The 22,507-nt window shown below is 48.5% G+C and overlaps 1 protein-coding gene across 4 annotated transcripts; it reads right to left on the bottom strand.

Annotated features, from left to right (window-relative positions):
• Positions 1-1,754: 1,754 nt before the first annotated feature.
• Positions 1,755-15,313, bottom strand: LOC108700444 (tripartite motif-containing protein 46). 4 transcript variants are annotated; one of them, XM_018233639.2, is made up of 10 exons: positions 15,139-15,313; positions 14,058-14,301; positions 11,227-11,570; positions 10,276-10,419; positions 9,735-9,830; positions 7,394-7,647; positions 6,419-6,540; positions 4,345-4,644; positions 3,653-3,950; positions 1,755-3,294 (listed from the first exon to the last, which is right to left on the bottom strand). In XM_018233639.2, the coding sequence occupies exons 1-10, from the start codon at positions 15,199-15,201 to the stop codon at positions 2,916-2,918; spliced, it is 2,244 nt and encodes a 747-aa protein (XP_018089128.2). In that variant the 5' UTR covers positions 15,202-15,313; the 3' UTR covers positions 1,755-2,915. The 4 variants fall into 4 exon arrangements, with proteins under 4 accessions (XP_018089128.2, XP_041430561.1, XP_041430562.1 ...); XM_041574627.1 differs by having other exon boundaries at positions 1,755-3,291; XM_041574628.1 differs by lacking the exon at positions 15,139-15,313 and adding an exon at positions 14,596-14,696.
• Positions 15,314-22,507: the final 7,194 nt, after the last annotated feature.

The raw sequence follows: 22,507 nt of genomic DNA, 5'->3' as shown, positions 1-22,507 counted from the left end.
TTTATACTCGTCACACTTTCCTCTCCGTTTGCCAAATTCTCACAATAACAGAACTGCCCCCCCCGTGTCACCCCCACAGCCTGGCACAAGTGGAATGAAAGGGCTGCTCTACTAATAGTAAATATAATAATATGTTGTACCTGAGTGCCAGTCAAATCCCGTACGGGTCGGCCCATGTATGACCCCAGTGATGGGGGGATTGTTTGTTGCTCAGACTGTGCTACTCACTATCAGATCATCTGCAGATTTGGGCAGATCCACGTGCCACGGGCAGACTTCCAGCACTTACAGGTTAATTACTTGTGCCAACCTGATTTATATGTACTTGTTACTCACGTGTTACTTGTGTGCCCACCTCTGCCCCTGACCAGTCACATTGTTTCACCTATTGCCCGAGAGGAGTAACAAGTTGCTCACGACGTCACTGTATCACTAGGGGTTAATCCACCTGCACTGGCCATTTCTTTCTCTTGCCAGTCCAACCTGTGCCCTTCTCTACCTGTGATATCCCTATATAGCCCTGTATGTCCCCACGTACCTAATCTGTATCTAGTGCAGCCTAATTATTATTATATATTGTGTATTATATCTGACCCTTCCTTCTACCCATCTCTAACCAGTGTCTTTCCCCAGAACTGATCCCTTCCATTCCCTTTATCAGTTTAGTTGCTCTTCTCTGTACTTTCTCTAGCCTGACATTCGTCCCCTATACAGTATATACCAGTGCCCCCCAGTAAGTGCACTTTTCAGTGCCAGATTTTGCCCCTGGTGACTCCTGATTTTACCAATTCTCAAACCTCGTGTCTCATGCCTGTTCTCTGCTTAGATTGTAAGCTCTGTTGGGCAGGGCCTGTGTATCAATATGTGTAAGGAATATTGTGTTACTGAGTGGCTATAAGTGGTTTCCATAGTAAAGCTCTTGTGCCACCTCCTGGTGGAAACCCCCAACTGCAATACAAAGGATACATGTAATTGCCTTCAGCAGCCAAGACTTTGGGGGCTTCAGCAGCCCCATGATTCTGTATGAGACCCACTTGGGTTCTGGGGAAGGAATGTGTTTATGTGACGGGCTCGTCCATCTCACAACTCGTCTCCTTTTCTCTGTCAGTTGCAACTGTCACATAATTGTATCACAATGTGACTCTCTAACAGGGGTCAGTGTTGGTTGGGGTAGTTATGGGCACTATAGGAGGCTCTGATTGGCCACAGGTTGCCCAATCGGCCGGCAGACTCAGTCCCAGGGTGGAGCTAATCAGGCCCAGACTATTGGTTGTGTCGATGCCATAGACTCGCTATTTAGTGGCCTGGTGGAGGGCTGTTTGGGCCTCTTTGTACTTAAAGTGGCAGGGCCTATATTGACTCCTAGTCCAGACCTGGAGCTAATGGTCTCACAGACCCATTTCCCACTGCCTCAGTCATGAGATTTACAAGAACCCACAGAGCTTGCAATCTACTACAGGAATAAATAGCAAGGCCTTGGGGTGACTTTGCACTAGAAGCCTAAACGTCCCACTGTGACCTGTTGTGGCGCCCCCTAGTGTACGACTTCAGACTGGGTACCACCAGTACGTTACAGCCAATGGGAGGTGCTAGGGGGTGGTTTCAGGTGCATCGCCATTGGTTGAAATAAGCCCCTTATACCTCCTGCAGAGTAAGAGCTTGAAAGCTTGACAGGGTCTAGTAACCCATAGCAACCGATCAGATGATTGCTTTCAAACCTGTGCCAAGTAAAGAGAATGAGCAGAAAGACTGTGTGTAAGTGCTGGACATTTATTTCTTTTGGTGTCACTGCTTTCAGCCCCTCAGCTGTCCTTTTGCTTCACTCTATAGACCAGTCAGTTTACATTCATGTGTCTCTCCACCGGTGCACCTCCCCCAGCTTGGCTATATTACCCCCAGGGTGGCAATATAAAACGTTAGAGCCCAAGAGGTGAATAAATGAATGAAATACAAAGTAGATAATGGGGGGGGGGGGCTCCTGTTATCCGTGGGGCAGCCAGAGCGGGGCATGCAGTGGAACTACTCCTGTGTGGGGGTGCATGCTGTAGTTCAGCTCTTCCTGAAGGGGGCGCCCTCCCCACACACTGAGCCAAGCGCAATACAAAAAGGAAGACGTTGTTTCTACAAAAAAACTTTCCCTAAAAAAAGTGTATAAAATTATAATAATTATAAATAAATAAAATTATTCTCAGCGCTAGTGATGGGGGGCAACCGTAGAGCAGGGCAAGTGAGCATGTGGGGGGACAGTCATGCCAAAAATGGAGCCAGAGAGGAAGAGGGGCAGAATGGTCTGCGGGGGGCGTGGGGATAGTGACTGAAGGGGGCACTGGGTTGGAAGCTTCCAGGGGCCACAGCAGGGTTATTGGAGGGGCCACATGGGTCTCTTTGAGAGAAGTCACGAATATGGGCACCTGCCTGGCACACAGAGGGGCACATGAGGGCAGTTATTGGGGAGACATTGGGTGTCAGGGGGTAATTTGGCTCACAGAATGGTTGAAGGAATCTAGATGTAAGGGCACAGCAGGTTACCAACATAAGGGGCACAGGGTGGTTAATGGGGGTACAGGGGGGTTGGCATGATATTTGGGGCACAGCAGGCAGTGGGTCCAGCCCAGACAGAGAGACATGGCGGCACATAGACAGACACATAGACAGACACATAGACAGAGGGAGGGATGAGACTGGCGCAGGCCTGAGATACGGGCTACTTTGTAGATGGCACAGATGATAGAGTTTTATATTGACGGGGGGCAGAGGGCACACTCAAGTCCTCTCCACCCACATCACTGACATGATCCCCTTCCTCGAGTCCTGCCTTCTGGCTCCGTCTGTTCAGCGTGATTGTGCACAAAGTGGCAGCAAAGTGTGCCCCCCACAGGCTGGTGCAAGTAAAAGAGTCTCCGTGAGGTCAAGGGTCACTCTGCTTTAGTGAACCCACCAATCGTCACTTTGCGTTCATGTTTGATTGACACCAGCTCCTGCAGCTGAAGAGCACCTCCCCCAATAAAGCAGAAGGCGGGGCACACAGGGCCGGAGCAGTCTACGCTGCCTTCCCATAGGCTACGGTGAGACACAGCATCATAGAAGCCAACACGACCCTTTTCGTAGTCTAAGCAGACTCCAAGTCTTGGGGGCAATGGGATGGTGCAACCGGTGGGATCCCTAGAGTTGGGAAGGGAACCATGAGACTGGAGGATTTTCCCCATTCCGATTGTCAGGAAGGCGAAAGCAGGAGACATATCGAGGGTGGCATCTTCTGCCCCGGAATCATGCCCACTGTCTGGATCATACCTACTGGGGAGTGACCAAGAGGGCATGATTAGAAATAGTGACTTCCCTATTGCCCTAAACCTACCGACTACCCCATCCTTTCTCATAACTGTCACCCCCTGTGCCACCTCATGAGCTTCTCTATTCACATGGTCCTTTTTTAAATTTCCCTCCTGGCTGGTCAAGGCTCAGAATTGACCCATGATCCACACACTGACCAAATCTGTCCCTGACTTTCCTATGGACCCACCTCAGCCCTCAACTTGCCTTCTGATTTGTCCTGGTCCAGAACTTTCCTACCCTGTCCTTTCTCTAGCACCCTGTAATGTCCCTGACTTCAAGAACACCTGCTCATAAACCTGGACAGATATCTGCCACTCACCTGGGGCTGACCATATCTTGGGGCATCTGAAAGAGCTCCTGCAGTTTACTCTCCTGCCCCACGCCAACCTTGAGTACATAGGAGCTTGGGTCCACAGAACACTCCCAGTAGTAGCGTCCTTGTGTGATGGCCACATCTCCCAGAACCAGCTCCATGGACACGTGGCAACTGGTCATCAGTCTCTCGGCAGCAAAGAGCATGGGAACTCCGGGTACACTGCGCACTGCCCGCCTGTCTTTACTCACCACCAGCCGGTCACGAGGGAAGCCACAACTACTGTCCAAGAAGAAGTTCAACACTGGAGAATAGCAAGAGAGAGAGGATATGGGAGGCAAGGGGAGGCGGAGCCAAAATGGGGTATTGAATGAAATTGAAGTCCCTTCGGATTACCCAAATCTTAACCAAATCAGTCTACTCTCTACCAGTAATAATCAGGTAAGGGATCTGTGATTTTCTGTACTTCCTATTTCTGGGCTGCTCTCTTTTCCATGGTCCAGAAGGAACCTCCCTTATGGACCAAGCCCCACCCCCCTGCCTGACTGTGGGAAAGAGAGCAGCCCTGGAGTAGGAAGTACAATGTATCCCAGTTAAGTATTGGATTTATCTGGAGTCACTTGACTTAGGGGGTCATTTTCTAATGATGCAAATGAGCAAAGTTTTGCCCCAGCAGTACAGAGCGCTATTGCCCTTACCCTGGGCAGGGGGTGTGTGCAGGTAGATGTCCTCACTGTATTCCCCATATCCAGCCTTGTTGTAGCCCTTCACTTTCAGAACGTAGACGCTGTCTGTGTCAGGACCCTTTAAAACAGTACTGAGCCCCCAGATCTCTTCTTGGCGTTGCCACAGTTTGAGGCCCTTGTGCTTGGGATCCGTCTTACGGAATTCCACGGTGTAGTGCCAGGCGGGTGCTGAGTCCTGGGGCAGACGCCAGCTTAGGAATATGTGGTCATATGCGTAGGTGCGCTGTGTGTCTATAACAGGGGCATCTGGTGCTGGGGGGAGACAAGAGCAGGGGGATACGTTAATGATGAGAAATATGAGTCTCCTCTTGCCAGGCGGGTAGAAAAGGGGCACAAGGAGCAATTCATGCCAAGAGAAAGGAGAAAAATAGAGATCTTGTTAATGCAGATCCCAGGTGAGAGAGCGAAAAGGAACACGCAGGCTGCAATCACTCCCAAGAGCCTGGAAAGGTAAGTCGATTGGGAGAAGGGTGGGCACAGTAAGGTGGGAATGAATGGAAAGGTAGGGCTGAAATATACCAATGCCAGGGGTACCAGGGGTCATGAAAACTGCAGGAGAAAGACAAGCTGAGCATAGAGATAGAATGGCACATATAGCGGAGAAGTATCAAAGAAAGGATTAGGATATCATGAGCCATGGAAGGGTTAGGCAGTATCATAGACTTTGGAGAAGGGAAGGAGTATTACAGTCTTTGGAGAGGAGAAGGAGTATCATAGACTTTGGAGAGGAGAAGGAGTATCATAGACTTTGGAGAGGAGAAGGAGTATCATAGACTTTGGAGAGGAGAAGGAGTATCATAGACTTTGGAGAGGAGAAGGAGTATCATAGACTTTGGAGAGGAGAAGGAGTATCATAGACTTTGGAGAGGAGAAGGAGTATTATAGACTTTGGAGAGAAGAGGGAGTATCATAGACTTTGGAGAGGACAAGAAGTATCATAGACTTTGGTGAGGAGAAGGAGTGTTATAGACTTTGGTGAGGAGAAGGAGTGTTATAGACTTTGGAAAGGAGAAAGGGTATCATGGGCAAATGAAGGGATAGGGACATGAAGGGCCATCAAGAGCAGGAGTAGAGAGAGTAACATTTGTGTTGGAGAGGATAAAGAGTATCATGGGCCAATGAAGGGACAAGGCGTGGTCCTTGGAGAGAGAATAAGAAGCATTATGGGTAAGGAGTACTATTTGGGAGGTATGATGGGACTGGGTTAAGAGATCAAAGGTAAAATAAAAATGATAGAATGAGGACGATTTTGGGGGGCAGCACTGCCCTTTCGCGAGCACTTGAGGCTCCTAGAAGATCAGTTTTGGGGGTACTGAAGGTTGGGGGGGGCAGTGTAGAGACTCCTGTGTTGGAGAAGGGGTTTAGCAACTTGCCTCTGCCATCCACTGGCTTCTGGGTCGGACTGAGAATCCTACAAACAGAGAGAGGGACAAGCAGGTCTGAGATGGTGAAATGTGGGAGGAGACAAGGTTTGGAGAGGTAAGGAGCACCTCCCACATCTGTGAGTACCAACTATATAATAATTAGGGATGCACCAAATCCACTATTTTGGATTCGGCCGAACCCCCGAATCCTATGCTAAAGATTTGGCTGAATACCGAACCGAATCCCAATTTGCATATGCAAATTAGGAGTGGGAAGGTGAAACCATTTTTTACTTCCTTGTTTTCTGACAAAAAGTCACGGGATTTCCCTCCCCGTCCCTAATTTGCATATGCAAATTAGGGTTCGGATTAGGTTCGGCTGGGCAGAAGGATTGGGCCGAATCTGAATCCTGCTGAAAAAGGCCAAATCCTGGCTGAATCCCGAACCGAATCCTGGATTTGATTCATCCCCAATAATAATGTACCTGCCCCAAGTGCCCCGCCCACCACCTCTGTCCTGTGTTTTCCCCCACAGATTCCACATCATGGCAGCTTCCAGCACACGCACTTAACAGGAGCACCGTCGGTTCTGCCCACTGACACCCATGCACCTGCCCACACACACTCCAGGGTTGCACCTTCCGCCCCTCCCCCAGGGTTACCTCTAACAAAGTGCAGGTCCGTCAGCAGCTTCATCTCACGACTAACGTCCAGTTTAAATGGAGGCAGCGGGGCACAAGCTGCGGGTCTGAAACTCTGTACTCCTTCTATTGCTCGCTGCATTCTGGGGGGCAGAGATTGGTGTTACTATCCCTTTCTACTATTAGTGTTACTAACATGTATCTATATGGCTCCAACATATCCTGCAGTGCTGTACAATTGATCATCTTACATTCCCTTTGGAACTCCAGCTCAGGAGTTACTATTCCTGTATTACATCATTCAAGTACTTCAGCCCATAAGTCACTTACTATTCCTATACTACATCCCTCAAGTACTTCAGCCCAGCAGTCACTTACTATTCCTATACTACATCCCTGTAGTACTTCAGCCCAGCAATCACTTACTATTCCCATACTACATCCCTCAAGTACTTCAGTCCAGCAGTCACTTACTATTCCTATACTACATCCCTCAAGTACTTCAGCCCAGCAGTCACTTACTATTCCTATACTACATCCCTCAAGTACTTCAGCCCAGCAGTCACTTACTATTCATATACTACATCCCTGCAGTACTTCAGCCCAGAAATCACTTACTATTCTCATACTACATCCTTCAAGTACTTCAACATAGCAGTCACTTACTATTGCCATACTACATCCCTCAAGTACTTCAACCCAGCAGTACTTACTATCGCCATATTACATCCCTGTAGTACTTCAGCCCAGAAGTCACTTACTATTCCCATACTACATCCCTGTAGTACTTCAGCCCAACATTCACTTACTATTGCCATACTACATCCCTCAAGTACTTAGGCCCAAAAGTCACTTAGTATTCTCATACCACATCCCTCATGTACTTCAGCCCATCAGTCACTTACTATTGCCATACTACACCCCTGTAGTACTTAAGCCCAGCAATCATATAATATAATATACATTATCCATGTACATTGCACAGCCTCAGCTCACCGTTCATGGATCTGTTTTGCCACCAACACAAAGCAGGGCTGGTCCGTCTCCTTCATCACCTCCTGAGAGTAAGAGACGAGGCCAGAGTTCTCGAGCAGAGCCTGACGCTCCCAAACCTGCGCCTCCAGCACATTGTGCCGATCTTTCTGCCGCTCAGCAATGGTTCTGGTTAGTGTCGCTTGTTTCTCCTCCAGTGCAGAGCGAAGGGCCCCGATCAGTTGCAGCACCTCCTCCTGCGCCCGCGCTCCACTCACCTGTAGGAAGAGCACAGGGTGCCTGGGTGTAGGGCAAGTTATTGGCACGTTCAGTATCCCAAACCTAGAGGCTCACACTTCTGCCTATAACTGCCGACCTTTCACATTGGGACGAGCCCTCACTACTCATATGCTGCAGGTCTTACAGTGAGAGAACCAAGGGGAGAGTTCTGGGCAGACAAGGAAACCGGAAGAGAAGAGAACAGGTTCTACTTTGGCCCGGATGCCCAGCTACCTTAGAATTGTGAGTCTCAACTAGAACCTGTTTCTAGAACAAAGAATTTGCCCGAAATTACATTAGGAGGTAAATGAACCTGAGGTTCAGACAAGGAGGAATACAGATCTGGGCTCAGCACTGCTACAACCACTTCCTTCTCTAGGACCTAATTAGCCTCCGTAACAGAAAACTTCTTTGGAAAGAAAACCCTTGGATGAATTTTAGTGGTTACAGGGTGAGATAAAACTGCCCCGCACCAATCTCAGGGGTGTCTTCCAGGAAAGGAAGAGTAGAATGTGGAGGCCGGAGCAGCGGAGCATAAGTGACGCTTCCTTCAATTGTTCAATTGTTCAAAGACCCTCAAGCCTCTCTAGACCAAATGCTTCACTCTGCCCCGATCTGAGTAATGGCAGTGATTGGAGTGGAAAAGTTTTTATGCCTTAACCCACATAACACCCCCTGGACACAATGATGTGTTAAATTAGGAGAATAAATCAGAATATCATGTGAATACTCCACTACATAGTGACCTAGAAGCTCATGGAACATATTAATTACAAGTTTGTGGAAGGCGGCTGGAGCATTAAATAACCCAAAGCGCATCGCTAGATATTCATAAGGCGCATCACGAAGGCCGACTTCCATTTGTCTCCTTTCCTGACTCGAATGAAATGGGATTCGCCTCTCAGATCGACCCTAGAAAGGGGGTAACGATTTTTTGACCATGATTTTATTGAGCCTTCTGTAATCTATGCATGGCCTTAGGCCTCTGTCTTTGTTCTCTACAAAAAAGAAGCCGGCACCCACAGGTGAGGGGGAGGGTCTTATGAACCCTTTTTCCAGGTTTTCCTTAATATACTCCACCATGGCCTGAGACTGAGGGAGAGAGGGGGTATGTCCTACCTCTAGGAGGAGAGGAGCCTGGAATAAAATCCATAGACCCTGGAAGGGTCTCAGCAGCTTTTTTAGTGAAGACGTCTGCAAATGGGGAATAGCAGGAAGGTAACCCTTCCACAGACATTGCAGCAATAGTCGATTTTAGACATGACACCTCACAGTCTATCCCCCATTGAAGTATCTACTCGGGATAGTGTTTCTGTAACCAGGGAAGGCCTAGGATTACAGGAGTATGAGGACAATTAATGATGAAAAAAGGAAACTTGAGTGATTGGAACCCATGAACACTAGCCAACAACTTATGGAACTACCATCGATAGCCAATAGTTTGAGCAATGGGACAAGGGGCATCATGGGAATGTTGTGTCTATGGACAAAATTAATATTTACGTTCCCTGCTGCCCTTGGAATCTAAGAAGGTAGAACTTTGTAGGCAACCATTTTCCCTATGTAAGAGGACCAGAATGAGGACTTTGGGAGAAGATTGTTGGGGAGTAGAAACCACATGATCTAAACTGAACTCCCCAGACTAGTTTAGGTTCTACCATTTCCTGAACTCTTGGGACACTTAAATGCCCCTTATCCCCACAATACAGGGACAACCCATTAGCCCACCTACGGCCCTTTGCTGCAGAGGACAAGTGAATAGAGACCAATCGCATGGGTTCCTCTGTAGGCCCAGGGGCCAAGACTTTAGGTTTGGGAATATTAAGAGAGGGGAAGGACGGAGCAGGAAAATAAACTGGACTATCTTTGGTACAAAGTCAGTAACAGGCAAAGGTCGGTGCAGGCAGTGAGTCAGCAGAGGTCAGGGGTCAGGGACAGGAAAGGGTCAAGAAGAGGAAACGTCAAATGAAAGGAGTCGCGTGTCAGGACACCCAGAAAGAAGCTGTGAACGTTCCCACGAGGAGAGACCCACTAGACCACCAGGTACAGTTATTAAAGTCGGGTATTGCTGGGGGGGAGGTCTCACCTCAGTCTGTCTCATACTCTCCTCCAGGTCACTGATCTGCCCCTGCACAATGTGCTGACTCCCCAGTATGTACGAGAGGCTTTTGTTCAGCTTGTCCTGCCGGGGAGACAAATGTGGGGGTCACAAAGGGAAGGAGCTACTTGCACCCACTGGCACCTGTTACCACCCAATCATTACTCCCCACCCACTGGCACCCATTAGCACCCAATCATTACTCCCCACCCACTGGCACCCATTACCACCCAATCATTACTCCCCACCCACTGGCACCCATTAGCACCTAATCATTACTCCCCACCCACTGGCACCCATTAGCACCCAATCATTACTCCCCACCCATTGGTACCCATTTACCAACCTATTAGTAGCACCTACTATTATCTTGCAACCCTGCCCCCTTTTTCTGTTGTGCCCCTGCCATCATTATTCCCTTATTAACTCCCACCCATTGGTGCTCTGCCTTTAGCATCCACCAATCACTTAGTTCCCTCCCATGGGTCCCCACCCCCGCTGCAGTTTTCCCGGGTGAATAAGGAATTACCCGCAGTGCCTGATACGCGCTGATGATGGGGGTAATTTTGTGCCCATTGTGGTTCCGGCGAACTCGGCAAATTTGGCAAACTAACCGCTGGCAGGTCTTACAGTAAAGCAGCACCTCCTCCTTGTGATCCGGACACATCAGGCCCTAATGGGAGGAAGGGAGAAATATCAGCACCCTAAAATATCCCCAAATCAATTATCCCCCACCCTGGGTGCAGAGCTCTGATTCTCTGTACTTCCTGCTCCTGGGCTGTTCTCTTTCCCATGGTCAGACAGGAACCTCCCCCTGGGTAAGTGAATCCAATCTCCCCCAGTACTTACCCAGGTACAGAGCTCTGATTCTCTGTACTTCCTGCTCCTGGGCTGTTCTCTTTCCCATGGTCAGACAGGAACCTCCCCCTGGGTAAGTGAATCTCCCCCAGTACTTACCCAGGTACAGAGCTCTGATTCTCTGTACTTCCTGCTCCTGGGCCGTTCTCTTTCCCATGGTCAGACAGGAACCTCCCCCTGGGTAAGTGAATCTCCCCCAGTACTTACCCAGGTACAGAGCTCTGATTCTCTGTACTTCCTGCTCCTGGGCTGTTCTCTTTCCCATGGTCAGACAGGAACCTCCCCCTGGGTAAGTGAATCCAATCTCCCCCAGTACTTACCCAGGTACAGAGCTCTGATTCTCTGTACTTCCTGCTCCTGGGCTGTTCTCTTTCCCATGGTCTTGTAAAGCTTTATCAGTTCACTTCCTGATCCCCCATGACTTACCCAGGGGGAGTTTCTTAGTGGGGATTGATTGCTGATTGGTAGTGAGGAAAGTGGTTCCTATTTCTTATGCAAAGCAGATGGAATTGTGGGAAGTATTTCCAGTCAGCTTTAATACCCAGTGGGCGGGCCTCCCTGAATGCCATGTGACTGACAGAGAGAGAGGAATGTGATTGGCCGGAGCAGGTGCTGCACTTACCTTGGGCTTGAAGGTGAGGGTGGGTGGGGTGGGCTCATGCTGAGCTTTCTGGGTGCCCCAGGGGTGATAGAGTTTGAAGCATTCGTTACAGAAAGTGGCCCGACACTCGGTGCAGCCCTTGGTGGCCTCCAGCTGGGGGGGCTTGCAGAACTGGCACATGATGGCCGAGCTGATGTTGACGGTCTGTCGGTAGCGCTCCACCACCCGCTCCAGCGTCAGGTTCCGGAACAGGTTCCCCAGACCCCTCTCCCCGAGATCCACATCACACTGGCACGGGGGGCACGGGAAGAGCACGGCCGGGGGGTGGCTAGCGCCCCTCTTTCTGCCAGGGTACGTGCCAAAGCCTGGGGAGAGAGAAGGGCAAATAGTGATGCATGCTGGGAACTGCGGCCCCCTGGGCTCACTGATTCTGCCAAGAGCTGGGCACCATGAAATTCCCAACTGATTTAGCCCAACCACATGGGAACCCACTCAGACCCTGAGGCAACTATGTCAGGGAACACGTGAGCCCTTCTACTGGCCCCTGTACTGGCCCACGGCTCTGACTGGCACTAGCCCAACACTTATAGTCACAGTACTGATGTCTGAGCCAATGTAACCACTAGAGGGAGCACCTGTTCTACACAGTCAGTTATACAAGTCTACAAGAACTGTGACACACAGCTTGCACTCAGTAAAGGAACTGTGCCAAAGAGCTTGCACTCAGTAAATGAACTGTGCCAAAGAGCTTGCACTCAGTAAATGAACTGTACCAAAGAGCTTGCACTCAGTAAATGAACTGTACCAAAGAGCTTGCACTCAGTAAAGGAACTGTGCCAAAGAGCTTGCACTCATTAAATGAACTGTAACAAAGAGCATGCACTCAGTAAAGGAACTGGGCAAATAGATTACACTCAGTAAAGGAACTGGGCAAAATAGCTTGCACTCAGTAAATGAACTGTACCAAAGAGCTTGCACTCAGTAAAGGAACTGTGCCAAAGAGCTTGCACTCACTAAATGAACTGTACCAAAGAGCTTGCACTCAGTAAATGAACTGTACCAAAGAGCTTGCACTCAGTAAAGGAACTGTATCAAAGAGCTTGTACTCAGTAAATAAACTGAACCACAGAGCTTGCACTTAGTAAAGGAACTGTGCCAAAAAGCTTGCACTCAATAAGGAAACTGTATCACAGAGCTTGCACTTAGCAAAGGAACTGTATCACAGAGCTTGCACTTAGTAAAGGAACTGTGCCAAAGATCTTAAACTCATTAAAGGAACTGTGACAAAAAACTTGCACTCAGTAAAGGAACTGAACCACAGAGCTTGCACTCAGTAAAGGAACTGTGCCAAAGAGCTTGCACTCAATAAGGAAACTGTATCACAGAGCTTGCACTTAGCAAAGGAACTGTATCACAGAGCTTGCACTTAGTAAAGGAACTGTGCCAAAGAGCTTGCACTCAGTAAAGGAACTGTACCAAAGAGCTTGCACTCAGTAAAGGAACTGTATCAAAGAGCTTGCACTTAGCAAAGAAACTGTATCACAGAGCTTGCACTTAGTAAAGGAACTGTATCAAAGAGCTTGCACTTAGTAAAGGAACTGTGCCAAAAAGCTTGCACTAAGTAAAGGAACTATTCCAAAGAGCTTACACTCGTTAAAGGAACTGTGACAAAAAACTTGCACTCAGTAAAGGAACTGAACCACAGAGCTTGCACTCAGTAAAGGAACTGTGCCAAAGAGCTTGCACTCAGTAAATGAACTGTACCAAAGACCTTGCACTCAGTAAAGGAACTATGCCAAAGAGCTTGCACTCAGTAAATGAACTGTACCAAAGACCTTGCACTCAGTAAAGGAACTATGCCAAAGAGCTTGCACTCAGTAAAGGAACTGCAACAAAGAGCTTGCACTCAGTAAAGGAACTGTATCACAGAGCTTGCACTCAGTAAAGGAACTATGCCAAAAAGCTTGCACTCAGTAAGGGAACTGTGCCAAAGAGCTTGCACTCAGTAAAGGAACTATAACACAGAGTTTGCACACAGTAAATGAACTGTATCACAGAGCTTGCACTCAGCAAAGAAACTGTACCAAATAGCTTGCACTCAGTAAAGGAACTGGGCAAAATAGCTTACACTCAGTAAAGGAACTGTACCAAAGAGCTTGCACTCAGTAAAGGAACTGTAACAAAGAGCTTACACTCAGCAAAGGAACTGTAACAAAGTGCTTGCACTCAGTAAAGGAACTGTAACAAAGAGCTTGCACTCAGCAAAGAAACTGAAACAAAGAGCTTGCACTCAGCAAAAGAACTGTACCAAAGAGCTTGCACTCAGTAAAGGAACTGGGCAAAATAGCTTGCACTCAGTAAAGGAACTGTACCAAGCAGCTTGCATTCAGCAAGGGAACTGTATCACAGAGCTTGCACTCAGTAAATAAACAGTGCCAAAAAACTTATACTCAGTAAAGGAACTGTACCAAAGAGCTTGCACTCAGTAAATGAACTGTGCCAAACAACTTGCACTCAGTAAAGGAACTGTATCACAGAGCTTGCACTTAGTAAAGGAACTGCACCAAAGAGCTTGCACTCAGTAAAGGAACTGTATCACAGAGCTTGCACTTAGTAAAGGAACTGCACCAAAGAGCTTGCACTCAGTAAAGGAACTGTATCACAGAGCTTGCACTTAGTAAAGGAACTGCACCAAAGAGCTTGCACTCAGTAAAGGAACTGTATCACAGAGCTTGCACTTAGTAAAGGAAATGTGCCAAAAAACTTGCACTCAGTAAAGGAACTATGCCAAAGAGCTTGCACTCAGTAGAGGAACTGTACCAGTGAGAATAAATTGCCCCCCAGGTACCCACCTTGTTTGAGGAGCCGCTCCTGTTTGGGCACCACTCTCCTTCCCATGCGGGGGCTCCGTGTAGCAGGAGAGGAGGCGGGGGAGTTGGGCTCTGAGTTGGGGTCACACATGTACCCCCTCTGCAGCAGGATCTCAGTGGCACACACTTGGCACACATTGTGCTTGCAGGGCAGGATGACTGGCTGTTTGTACATCTCATTACACACTGGGCACAAGAGCTCACGCTCCATGTTCTTCATACTGGTCTGTGGGAATAAGAACAGCATGTTAACTTCCCCTTTACCTCCCACCTACATTCCATTGTTCCAAGGCACCCCTGCCCCTCCCCCTATGCCCCCTCTCAGAGTCCTAAATCCTTAACCCCACCCCCCATATGTCCCTCACCCCAATACCTCTCACTGACACCCACCTATCTGCCAGCAGAGTTGAGCGGGGGGTATTACCCTGGGGGCACGTGCGGCCCAGCCATTGTGACATCAGCACATGTAGAGCCTCTCCCCCCCCAGCTCTGTCCCTTGGCTACTGGCCCCCGCACTCACCTTGCTGCCATTCCTGACTGCCATCTCCTCCCTGGGTGAGGGTGGGGGGATGTGGTGGGAGGGGCTTGGGCTGCAGATCGCTGCCTATTGGTACAGGGAGGGGAGTTGGACCTGGAAAATGGAGGATGCGGTTGCCATGGCAACCCCAGGGATGTGCTGCAGGTTTAGAGCCGGGGAATGTGACATGTACCAACAGCAGGGAGGGGGCACTGGGGGGCCCCAGTAGTACAGCACCCACCTGTATACTCACTATATACACACTGTGTACTTCCCCCCTCTGCCCCTCACTAACCCCCCCCCCCTACTACTGGTACAATCTGCTGCCCTTATGTACTCAGCAACTCCCTGCAGCCCTGTCACCATTTATATTCAGCCATATATACCCCCATATCTACTGCTATAGACAAACCCCATATACACGTTACCCACATGCTCCACTTATACCCCCCCCACCCCCCGAGCAGCAGCAGCGCAGGTGTAACATGTACCTGGGAGAAAACAAAGGACATGGGCCCCCCACTGACAGACGGGGGTCTCACTTACACTGATCCTGACCAGGGCGTCCATTATAGACGTAAATGCCTGAAGCTCGTCTCTATCTGCCATTTCTCTAACTGCCACTCGCTCCCCTCCGTCTGACACTCACTGATGCTGATTATTCCTGGTGCGGAGACTCTTCTGTCTGTGGGGGGGGATACACGGAGCATGCTCAGTAGCCTCCATATAACCTGGGGGAAGGGATTGGTATATACACACAGTCAGGATACAGGGACAGAATAGAGGGGGGGCAGTATTCACATATAGAAGGAGAGAGGTGGGCAGTATACAGATATAGAAGGAGAGAGGGGGGACAGTATTCAGATATAGAAGGAGAGAGGGGGGACAGTATTCAGATATAGAAGGAGAGAGGGGGGACAGTATATAGATATAGAAGGAGAGAGGGGGGACAGTATATAGATATAGAAGGAGAGAGGGGGGACAGTATTCAGATATAGAAGGAGAGAGGGGGGACAGTATATAGATATAGAAGGAGAGAGGGGGGGACAGTATATAGATATAGAAGGAGAGAGGGGGGACAGTATATAGATATAGAAGGAGAGAGGGGGACAGTATTCAGATATAGAAGGAGAGAGGGGGGACAGTATATAGATATAGAAGGAGAGAGGGGGGACAGTATATAGATATAGAAGGAGAGGGGGGACAGTATATAGATATAGAAGGAGAGGGGGGACAGTATATAGATATAGAAGGAGAGAGGGGGACAGTATATAGATATAGAAGGAGAGGGGGGACAGTATATAGATATAGAAGGAGAGAGGGGGGACAGTATATAGATATAGAAGGAGAGAGGGGGGACAGTATATAGATATAGAAGGAGAGAGGGGGGACAGTATATAGATATAGAAGGAGAGGGGGGACAGTATATAGATATAGAAGGAGAGGGGGACAGTATATAGATATAGAAGGAGAGAGGGGGACAGTATATAGATATAGAAGGAGAGAGGGGGGACAGTATATAGATATAGAAGGAGAGAGGGGGGACAGTATATAGATATAGAAGGAGAGAGGGGGGACAGTATATAGATATAGAAGGAGAGAGGGGGGACAGTATATAGATATAGAAGGAGAGAGGGGGGACAGTATATAGATATAGAAGGAGAGAGGGGGGACAGTATATAGATATAGAAGGAGAGAGGGGGGACAGTATATAGATATAGAAGGAGAGAGGGGGGACAGTTTCTGTGGGAAATGATGGGGCAGAAATTGGGAAGTTTGTGCGTTTGTCAGTTTGGGAGGAAATATCAGAATTTAGCCAACAGTAAAGTCCTATAGGATTAAGGATATTGTTGTTCCACTGGGAGTGATTTAATTATGTCCCAAATCTCACTTGTCTGTGAGCAACTCGATTGTTACACAAGTTTCTTGCTCTTTATGGGAATAGAATTGTGTTAGAAAGTTTCCCTATAGGTTTAATGTGGCCTTAGAATCAGCAAAGAAATAAAGGGAAATCAGTTGTTATACCATTGTCTATTTATATTTCTATAAGGTCTATTCCAAATCTTCCAGTAGGTAGAGAGTTAATTTCTACTGAAAGTGCCGTGTTGCTGCAGTACCCTTCTCCCTGTACTAAGCACAATTCAGCAGGAACAGTCCCTAAGTTTGTTCATAGTCTGTACAGAGAGATCCCATAAAACTATGGCAGCATAGGTATTCCCTGTACTAAGCACAATTCAGCAGGAACAGTCCCTAAGTTTGCTCATAGTCTGTACAGAGAGATCCCATAAAACTATGGTACATAGGTATTCCCTGTACTAAGCACAATTCAGCAGGAACAGTCCCTAAGTTTGCTCATAGTCTGTACAGAGAGATCCCATAAAACTATGGCAGCATAGGTATTCCCTGTACTAAGCACAATTCAGCAGGAACAGCCCCTAAGTTTGCTCATAGTCTGTACAGAGAGATCCCATAAAACTATGGCAGCATAGGTATTCCCTGTACTAAGCACAATTCAGCAGGAACAGTCCCTAAGTTTGTTTATAGTCTGTACAGAGCGATACCATAAAACTATGGCAGCATAGGGATTCCCTGTACTAAGCACAATTCAGCAGGAACAGCCCCTAAGTTTGCTCATAGTCTGTACAGAGAGATCCCATAAAACTATGGCAGCATAGGTATTCCCTGTACTAAGCACAATTCAGCAGGAACAGTCCCCTAAGTTTGTTTATAGTCTGTACAGAGAGATCCCATAAAACTATGGCAGCATAGGTATTCCCTGTACTAAGCACAATTCAGCAGGAACAGTCCCCTAAGTTTGTTTATAGTCTGTACAGAGAGATCCCATAAAACTATGGCAGCATAGGTATTCCCTGTACTAAGCACAATTCAGCAGGAACAGTCCCCTAAATTTGTTTATAGTCTGTACAGAGAGATCCCATAAAACTATGGTACATAGGTATTCCCTGTACTAAGCACAATTCAGCAGGAACAGCCCCCTAAGTTTGCTCATAGTCTGTACAGAGAGATCCCATAAAACTATGGCAGCATAGGTATTCCCTGTACTAAGCACAATTCAGCAGGAACAGTCCCTAAGTTTGCTCATAGTCTGTACAGAGAGATCCCATAAAACTATGGCAGCATAGGTATTCCCTGTACTAAGCACAATTCAGCAGGAACAGTCCCCTAAGTTTGTTTATAGTCTGTACAGAGAGATCCCATAAAACTATGGCAGCATAGGTATTCCCTGTACTAAGCACAATTCAGCAGGAACAGTCCCTAAGTTTGCTCATAGTCTGTACAGAGAGATCCCATAAAACTATGGCAGCATAGGTATTCCCTGTACTAAGCACAATTCAGCAGGAACAGTCCCCTAAGTTTGTTTATAGTCTGTACAGAGAGATCCCATAAAACTATGGCAGCATAGGGATTCCCTGTACTAAGCACAATTCAAGTGAAGAGGCGGCAGAGTTGTGGGTGTGAGGCTGGGGGTGACTTACTGTCTGTTATTCGCTTAGTGTTACCCCTTTATCACCTGCAATACACCGTCACGTGACTCTTGATTAGGATACATGGCTGCACAGAAGTCAGTTGAGTCTGCAGCATGAATAGAAATGAATAATTAGTGATACAGTGTGTGTGTTATATATGTGTCACTTATAGAGGCCTGAGGTGTAGGTCTAGTCATTATGTGTATATATATGTATATGTGAGTCAGTAGGGGTAACCGCCGGTGTCTGTGGTATGTCAGCAGTCAGTACCGGCATCTCCCTGGTGTCCCTCCTGCTATTCACTGGGACTCAGATGTACAACCAGCAACTGCCTCATCCCATTGGCTCACTATCCTGGGCTCCGGCATCTTCTTCTTCTCCCTCATTGTGTCCCCCAATATTCACTCACTGTGTCCCCCGATATTCACTCACTGTGTCCCCCGATATTCACTCACTGTGTCCCCCCGATATTCACTCACTGTGTCCCCCGATATTCACTCACTGTGTCCCCCCGATATTCACTCACTGTGTCCCCCCGATATTCACTCACTGTGTCCCCCCGATATTCACTCACTGTGTCCCCCCGATATTCACTCACTGTGTCCCCCCGATATTCACTCACTGTGTCCCCCCGATCCCCCGATATTCACTCATTGTGTCCCCTCGATATTCACTCACTGTGTCCCCCCAATATTCACTCACTGTGGTCCCCCCGATATTCACTCACTGTGTCCCCCCGATATTCACTCACTGTGTCCCCCCGATATTCACTCACTGTGTCCCCCCGATATTCACTCACTGTGTCCCCCCGATATTCACTCACTGTGTCCCCCCGATATTCACTCACTGTGTCCCCCCGATATTCACTCATTGTGTCCCCTCGATATTCACTCACTGTGTCCCCTCGATATTCACTCACTGTGTCCCCCCGATATTCACTCACTGTGTCCCCCCGATATTCACTCACTGTGTCCCCCGATATTCCCTCACTGTGTCCCCCGATATTCACTCACTGTGTCCCCCCCGATATTCACTCACTGTGTCCCCCCGATATTCACTCACCTGTGTCCCCCCGATATTCACTCACTGTGTCCCCCCGATATTCACTCACTGCTGTTGTCCCCCCGATATTCACTCACTGTGTCCCCCCGATATTCACTCATTCACTCATCCCCCGATATTCACTCATTGTGTCCCCTCGATATTCACTCACTGTGTCCCCCCAATATTCACTCACTGTGTCCCCCCGATATTCACTCACTGTGTCCCCCTATATTCACTCACTGTGTCCCCCCGATATTCACTCATTGTGTCCCCCGATATTCACTCACTGTGTCCCCCGATATTCACTCATTGTGTCCCCCGATATTCACTCACTGTGTCCCCCCGATATTCACTCACTGTGTCCCCTCGATATTCACTCACTGTGTCCCCCCGATATTCACTCATTGTGCCCCCCCGATATTCACTCATTGTGCCCCCCGATATTCACTCACTGTGCCCCCTCGATATTCACTCACTGTGTCCCCCCGATATTCACTCATTGTGTCCCCCCAATATTCACTCCTTGTGTCCCCCAATATTCACTCCTTGTGCCCCTGGGACCCCCCACTATTCACCATCAGCCCAATTGTCACACCTGGACACGTGTTTCCCGGGGAGCAGCAGGTACTGAGCATAATAACGGGAATATCCAGTAAATTCTACACTTACCCCCAGGTGTATAATATAAGGATCTGAAGTTGCCTCATTGTTCCATGAGCTTTAGATCAGAACTCATTAGGTGGATATTTTACATCAAGGGGAACTGTATATACACTGTGATACTTGCACCCTCGTGCTGCCCGGGTGTGGGGGTGTTTCTCAGGTAAGTGCCCCCCAGTATGTGAGCCCATTTAACCCTCTCTTGTCCCTCAGTCGTCGCTCTCTTTGCCTCAGGACTGATGCACTGAGTGTGTCTGACCTCCTGGTGAGTATTTGCCCCGGGGCACTGGGGGGGTAAGTACTACGTGTGCCCCCCACTCACCCCTCTCCCCCCGCAGCTTCATCTGGTGGATCTGCATTACGTGACCAAGATCTCGTCCGGCCTCTACCAGACCAGGAAAGGGCAAGAAGAGAAGCTGATTATTAAGTGATGCCCCCGGCGACCCCTGTTCCACTTCTGTCTAAGCCTGAGACTGTTCTTCTATTGGCTCCTGGGATTACTATATATATTACACTGCCCGTGCCCATACCTTCTCCTGCCACGTGGGGGCATATATATATATGTGTATTCAATTGCTGGTCAGAGATGTATATTACACACCCGGGGATAGGCTGCTGGGCCCAGGAGCTTGCACTTAGCAGTATGAGACTAAGTACAGACACTATAAGAAATGTACAGTATGTGCCATAATTGTATATACAATTATACCGCACCTGTTACTTCGGCCAATTGTTACTTGGGTGCACGTCCAGAGACCTGTTCACAAGGGTTCTCCATCATACAAATGCTTGACAAAGAGTGGGGTGCCGCTCGAAACGTTGCATCTGTGCTGCTGTCCTACAAATAAAGACGGTTTTAATACCAGTATGTGCCATAAAGCTGGGCATAGTAGCCAAGCAATCTGGGGCAGGGGGTATTTATGGGGGGGGGGCCACAAACAGCAGTGCCCTGATTGGCTGAAAGTGCCAGTGGCACAAAGGTGGCCGTACCCAGGTCTGTGGGACATTGTACAGGGAGGGGCATCCTCTGCTCTTGTCTGTCCAACTGTCTGTCTGTCTTTAGTTCCAGTGTAACAGCTGCAATACAAGGAGACACCACTAGGTGACACCATAATAACCCCTTGTACTGAGAGCAACTTACAGCAGTTCAACTGCAGCAGAGCTACTATTTATATATATATATATACTATGGGGTAGGGGGCCCTTAGACGGGCAGATGAGTTGGGTGATGGGACGCATGCTACAGGGTGTCCTGTCCCCTCATTCTCTTACCCACAGAGCTAACACTCTAACCCAGTAATTCTATGTTTATCAGTAGCACAGTGTTACATGTATGGCTTGGCCACAGAGCTTGCACTCTCATTGTAAGCCCTACACTCCATACTCTGAGCTCTCCTGGCACATGGAGTGGCTACAGGCACCTTATACTGAACAGTAAGGGCTGCCTCTCCTGCACTCCATAGACCACTATATGTGTGTGTATATATATATATATATAAACTGCTGCTGCAGCCCAGGGGTGAGAATGGCAGGGGTCACTAGCCCAGCACTGATGTGTTTCTCTAGGCTATTAGTCACATTCCTCAGTAGCCAGTGTCTGGCAGGAGTAGATTAGCTGAGAGGAGGGGCATCACCATGTCACCCCTAACGTTTCCCTCATTCACCCTAAATTCCCTCATTTCTGTGTATTATACCCACAACTCCTTGTATTGTGCTGGGACAATAATCAGCTCTTCAGACAAGGACTTTTTTCTTTTGTGTGTGGTGCTCTTTTGGCTGCAGAGCTGACACCTTTTGTCAGGAGATGACCTCACATGAGTAGCACTTGGCTGCAGAGCGGACACTCTTGTAGTGGGGGGGTGACCTCACATGAGTAGCACTTGGCTGCAGAGCGGACACTCTTGTAGTGGGGGGGGGATGCTGGGAGTTAGTTTCCCATGGGAAGGAGCTGCAGTTGGACAAACAGGAAGCCATGGGGAAGTTAATTAGTCATTGGGACTCGTTATCAGCAGCCACTGGCCAAACATCTTGTGGGAAGAGAAGTGGGAGAGGGGCCGGGGGTGCCAGTGTGGGGGGCACTGACGTTAGTGTTTGGCACAGACACGTGAGAAACACAATAATCACACTGGCACTGAGCTCTGCCCACCTCCTGGTAACAATCATATGATGTGTCCCAGGAGTGTCAGCTCTGCAGCCGGCACTGAGCAGAGGTGATGATGTCACTGCCAGTAATGGGGGGGGGTTGATATACACAGGGGGCACCAGTGGTGCAGCTCTAGTTGGACTACAACTCCCACAATGCTCTCATGAGGTCACAGTGCAGCAGCAGTCGTACAACAGGAGCTCTGAGCTGGGGGGGTTCTCTCTGGTGACTCTCCCCCCTGTATGTGCAGCGTTGCTAGGGAACCATACCTCCCAACTGTCCCTTTTTCAGGGGGACAGTCCCTCTTTTGACAGCTCAACCCGCAGTCCCTCATTTGTACTGGAAAGTCCCTCTTTTCTCTGCACTGAACAGCCAGAAAAAGAAACAAAGTTTCTCACTTAATTGGCTTTTAGCAGAGAGCCCAGAACAGCTAACAGGTGCAAATAAGATACTTTGTAACAATTTTGAGACACAAAAACACAGTTTAGATAAGGAGAAATATTTTCAACCTTTCATAACCTGCCAAATTTTGTAACACAAACATGGTAATTAGGGGGTGTGGCTACAGAAAGGGGTGTGG

This window comes from Xenopus laevis, chromosome 8S (assembly GCF_017654675.1).
Source record: "Xenopus laevis strain J_2021 chromosome 8S, Xenopus_laevis_v10.1, whole genome shotgun sequence".
In the NCBI taxonomy this organism is placed as follows: domain Eukaryota; kingdom Metazoa; phylum Chordata; class Amphibia; order Anura; family Pipidae; genus Xenopus; species Xenopus laevis.
This window is presented reverse-complemented; position numbering and strand designations above follow the sequence as displayed.

Excerpts from the sequence above, each read along its gene's own strand:
- LOC108700444 (XM_018233639.2), bottom strand. The coding sequence starts at position 15,201 with ATGGCAGATAGAGACGAGCTTCAGGCATTTACGTCTATAATGGACGCC. Across the intron at positions 11,571-14,057 it reads GGAGCGGCTCCTCAAACAAG|GCTTTGGCACGTACCCTGGC; the intron begins GTGGGTACCTGG and ends CTCTCTCCCCAG. Across the intron at positions 9,831-10,275 it reads GCGCGTATCAGGCACTGCGG|GACAAGCTGAACAAAAGCCT; the intron begins GTAATTCCTTAT and ends TCTCCCCGGCAG.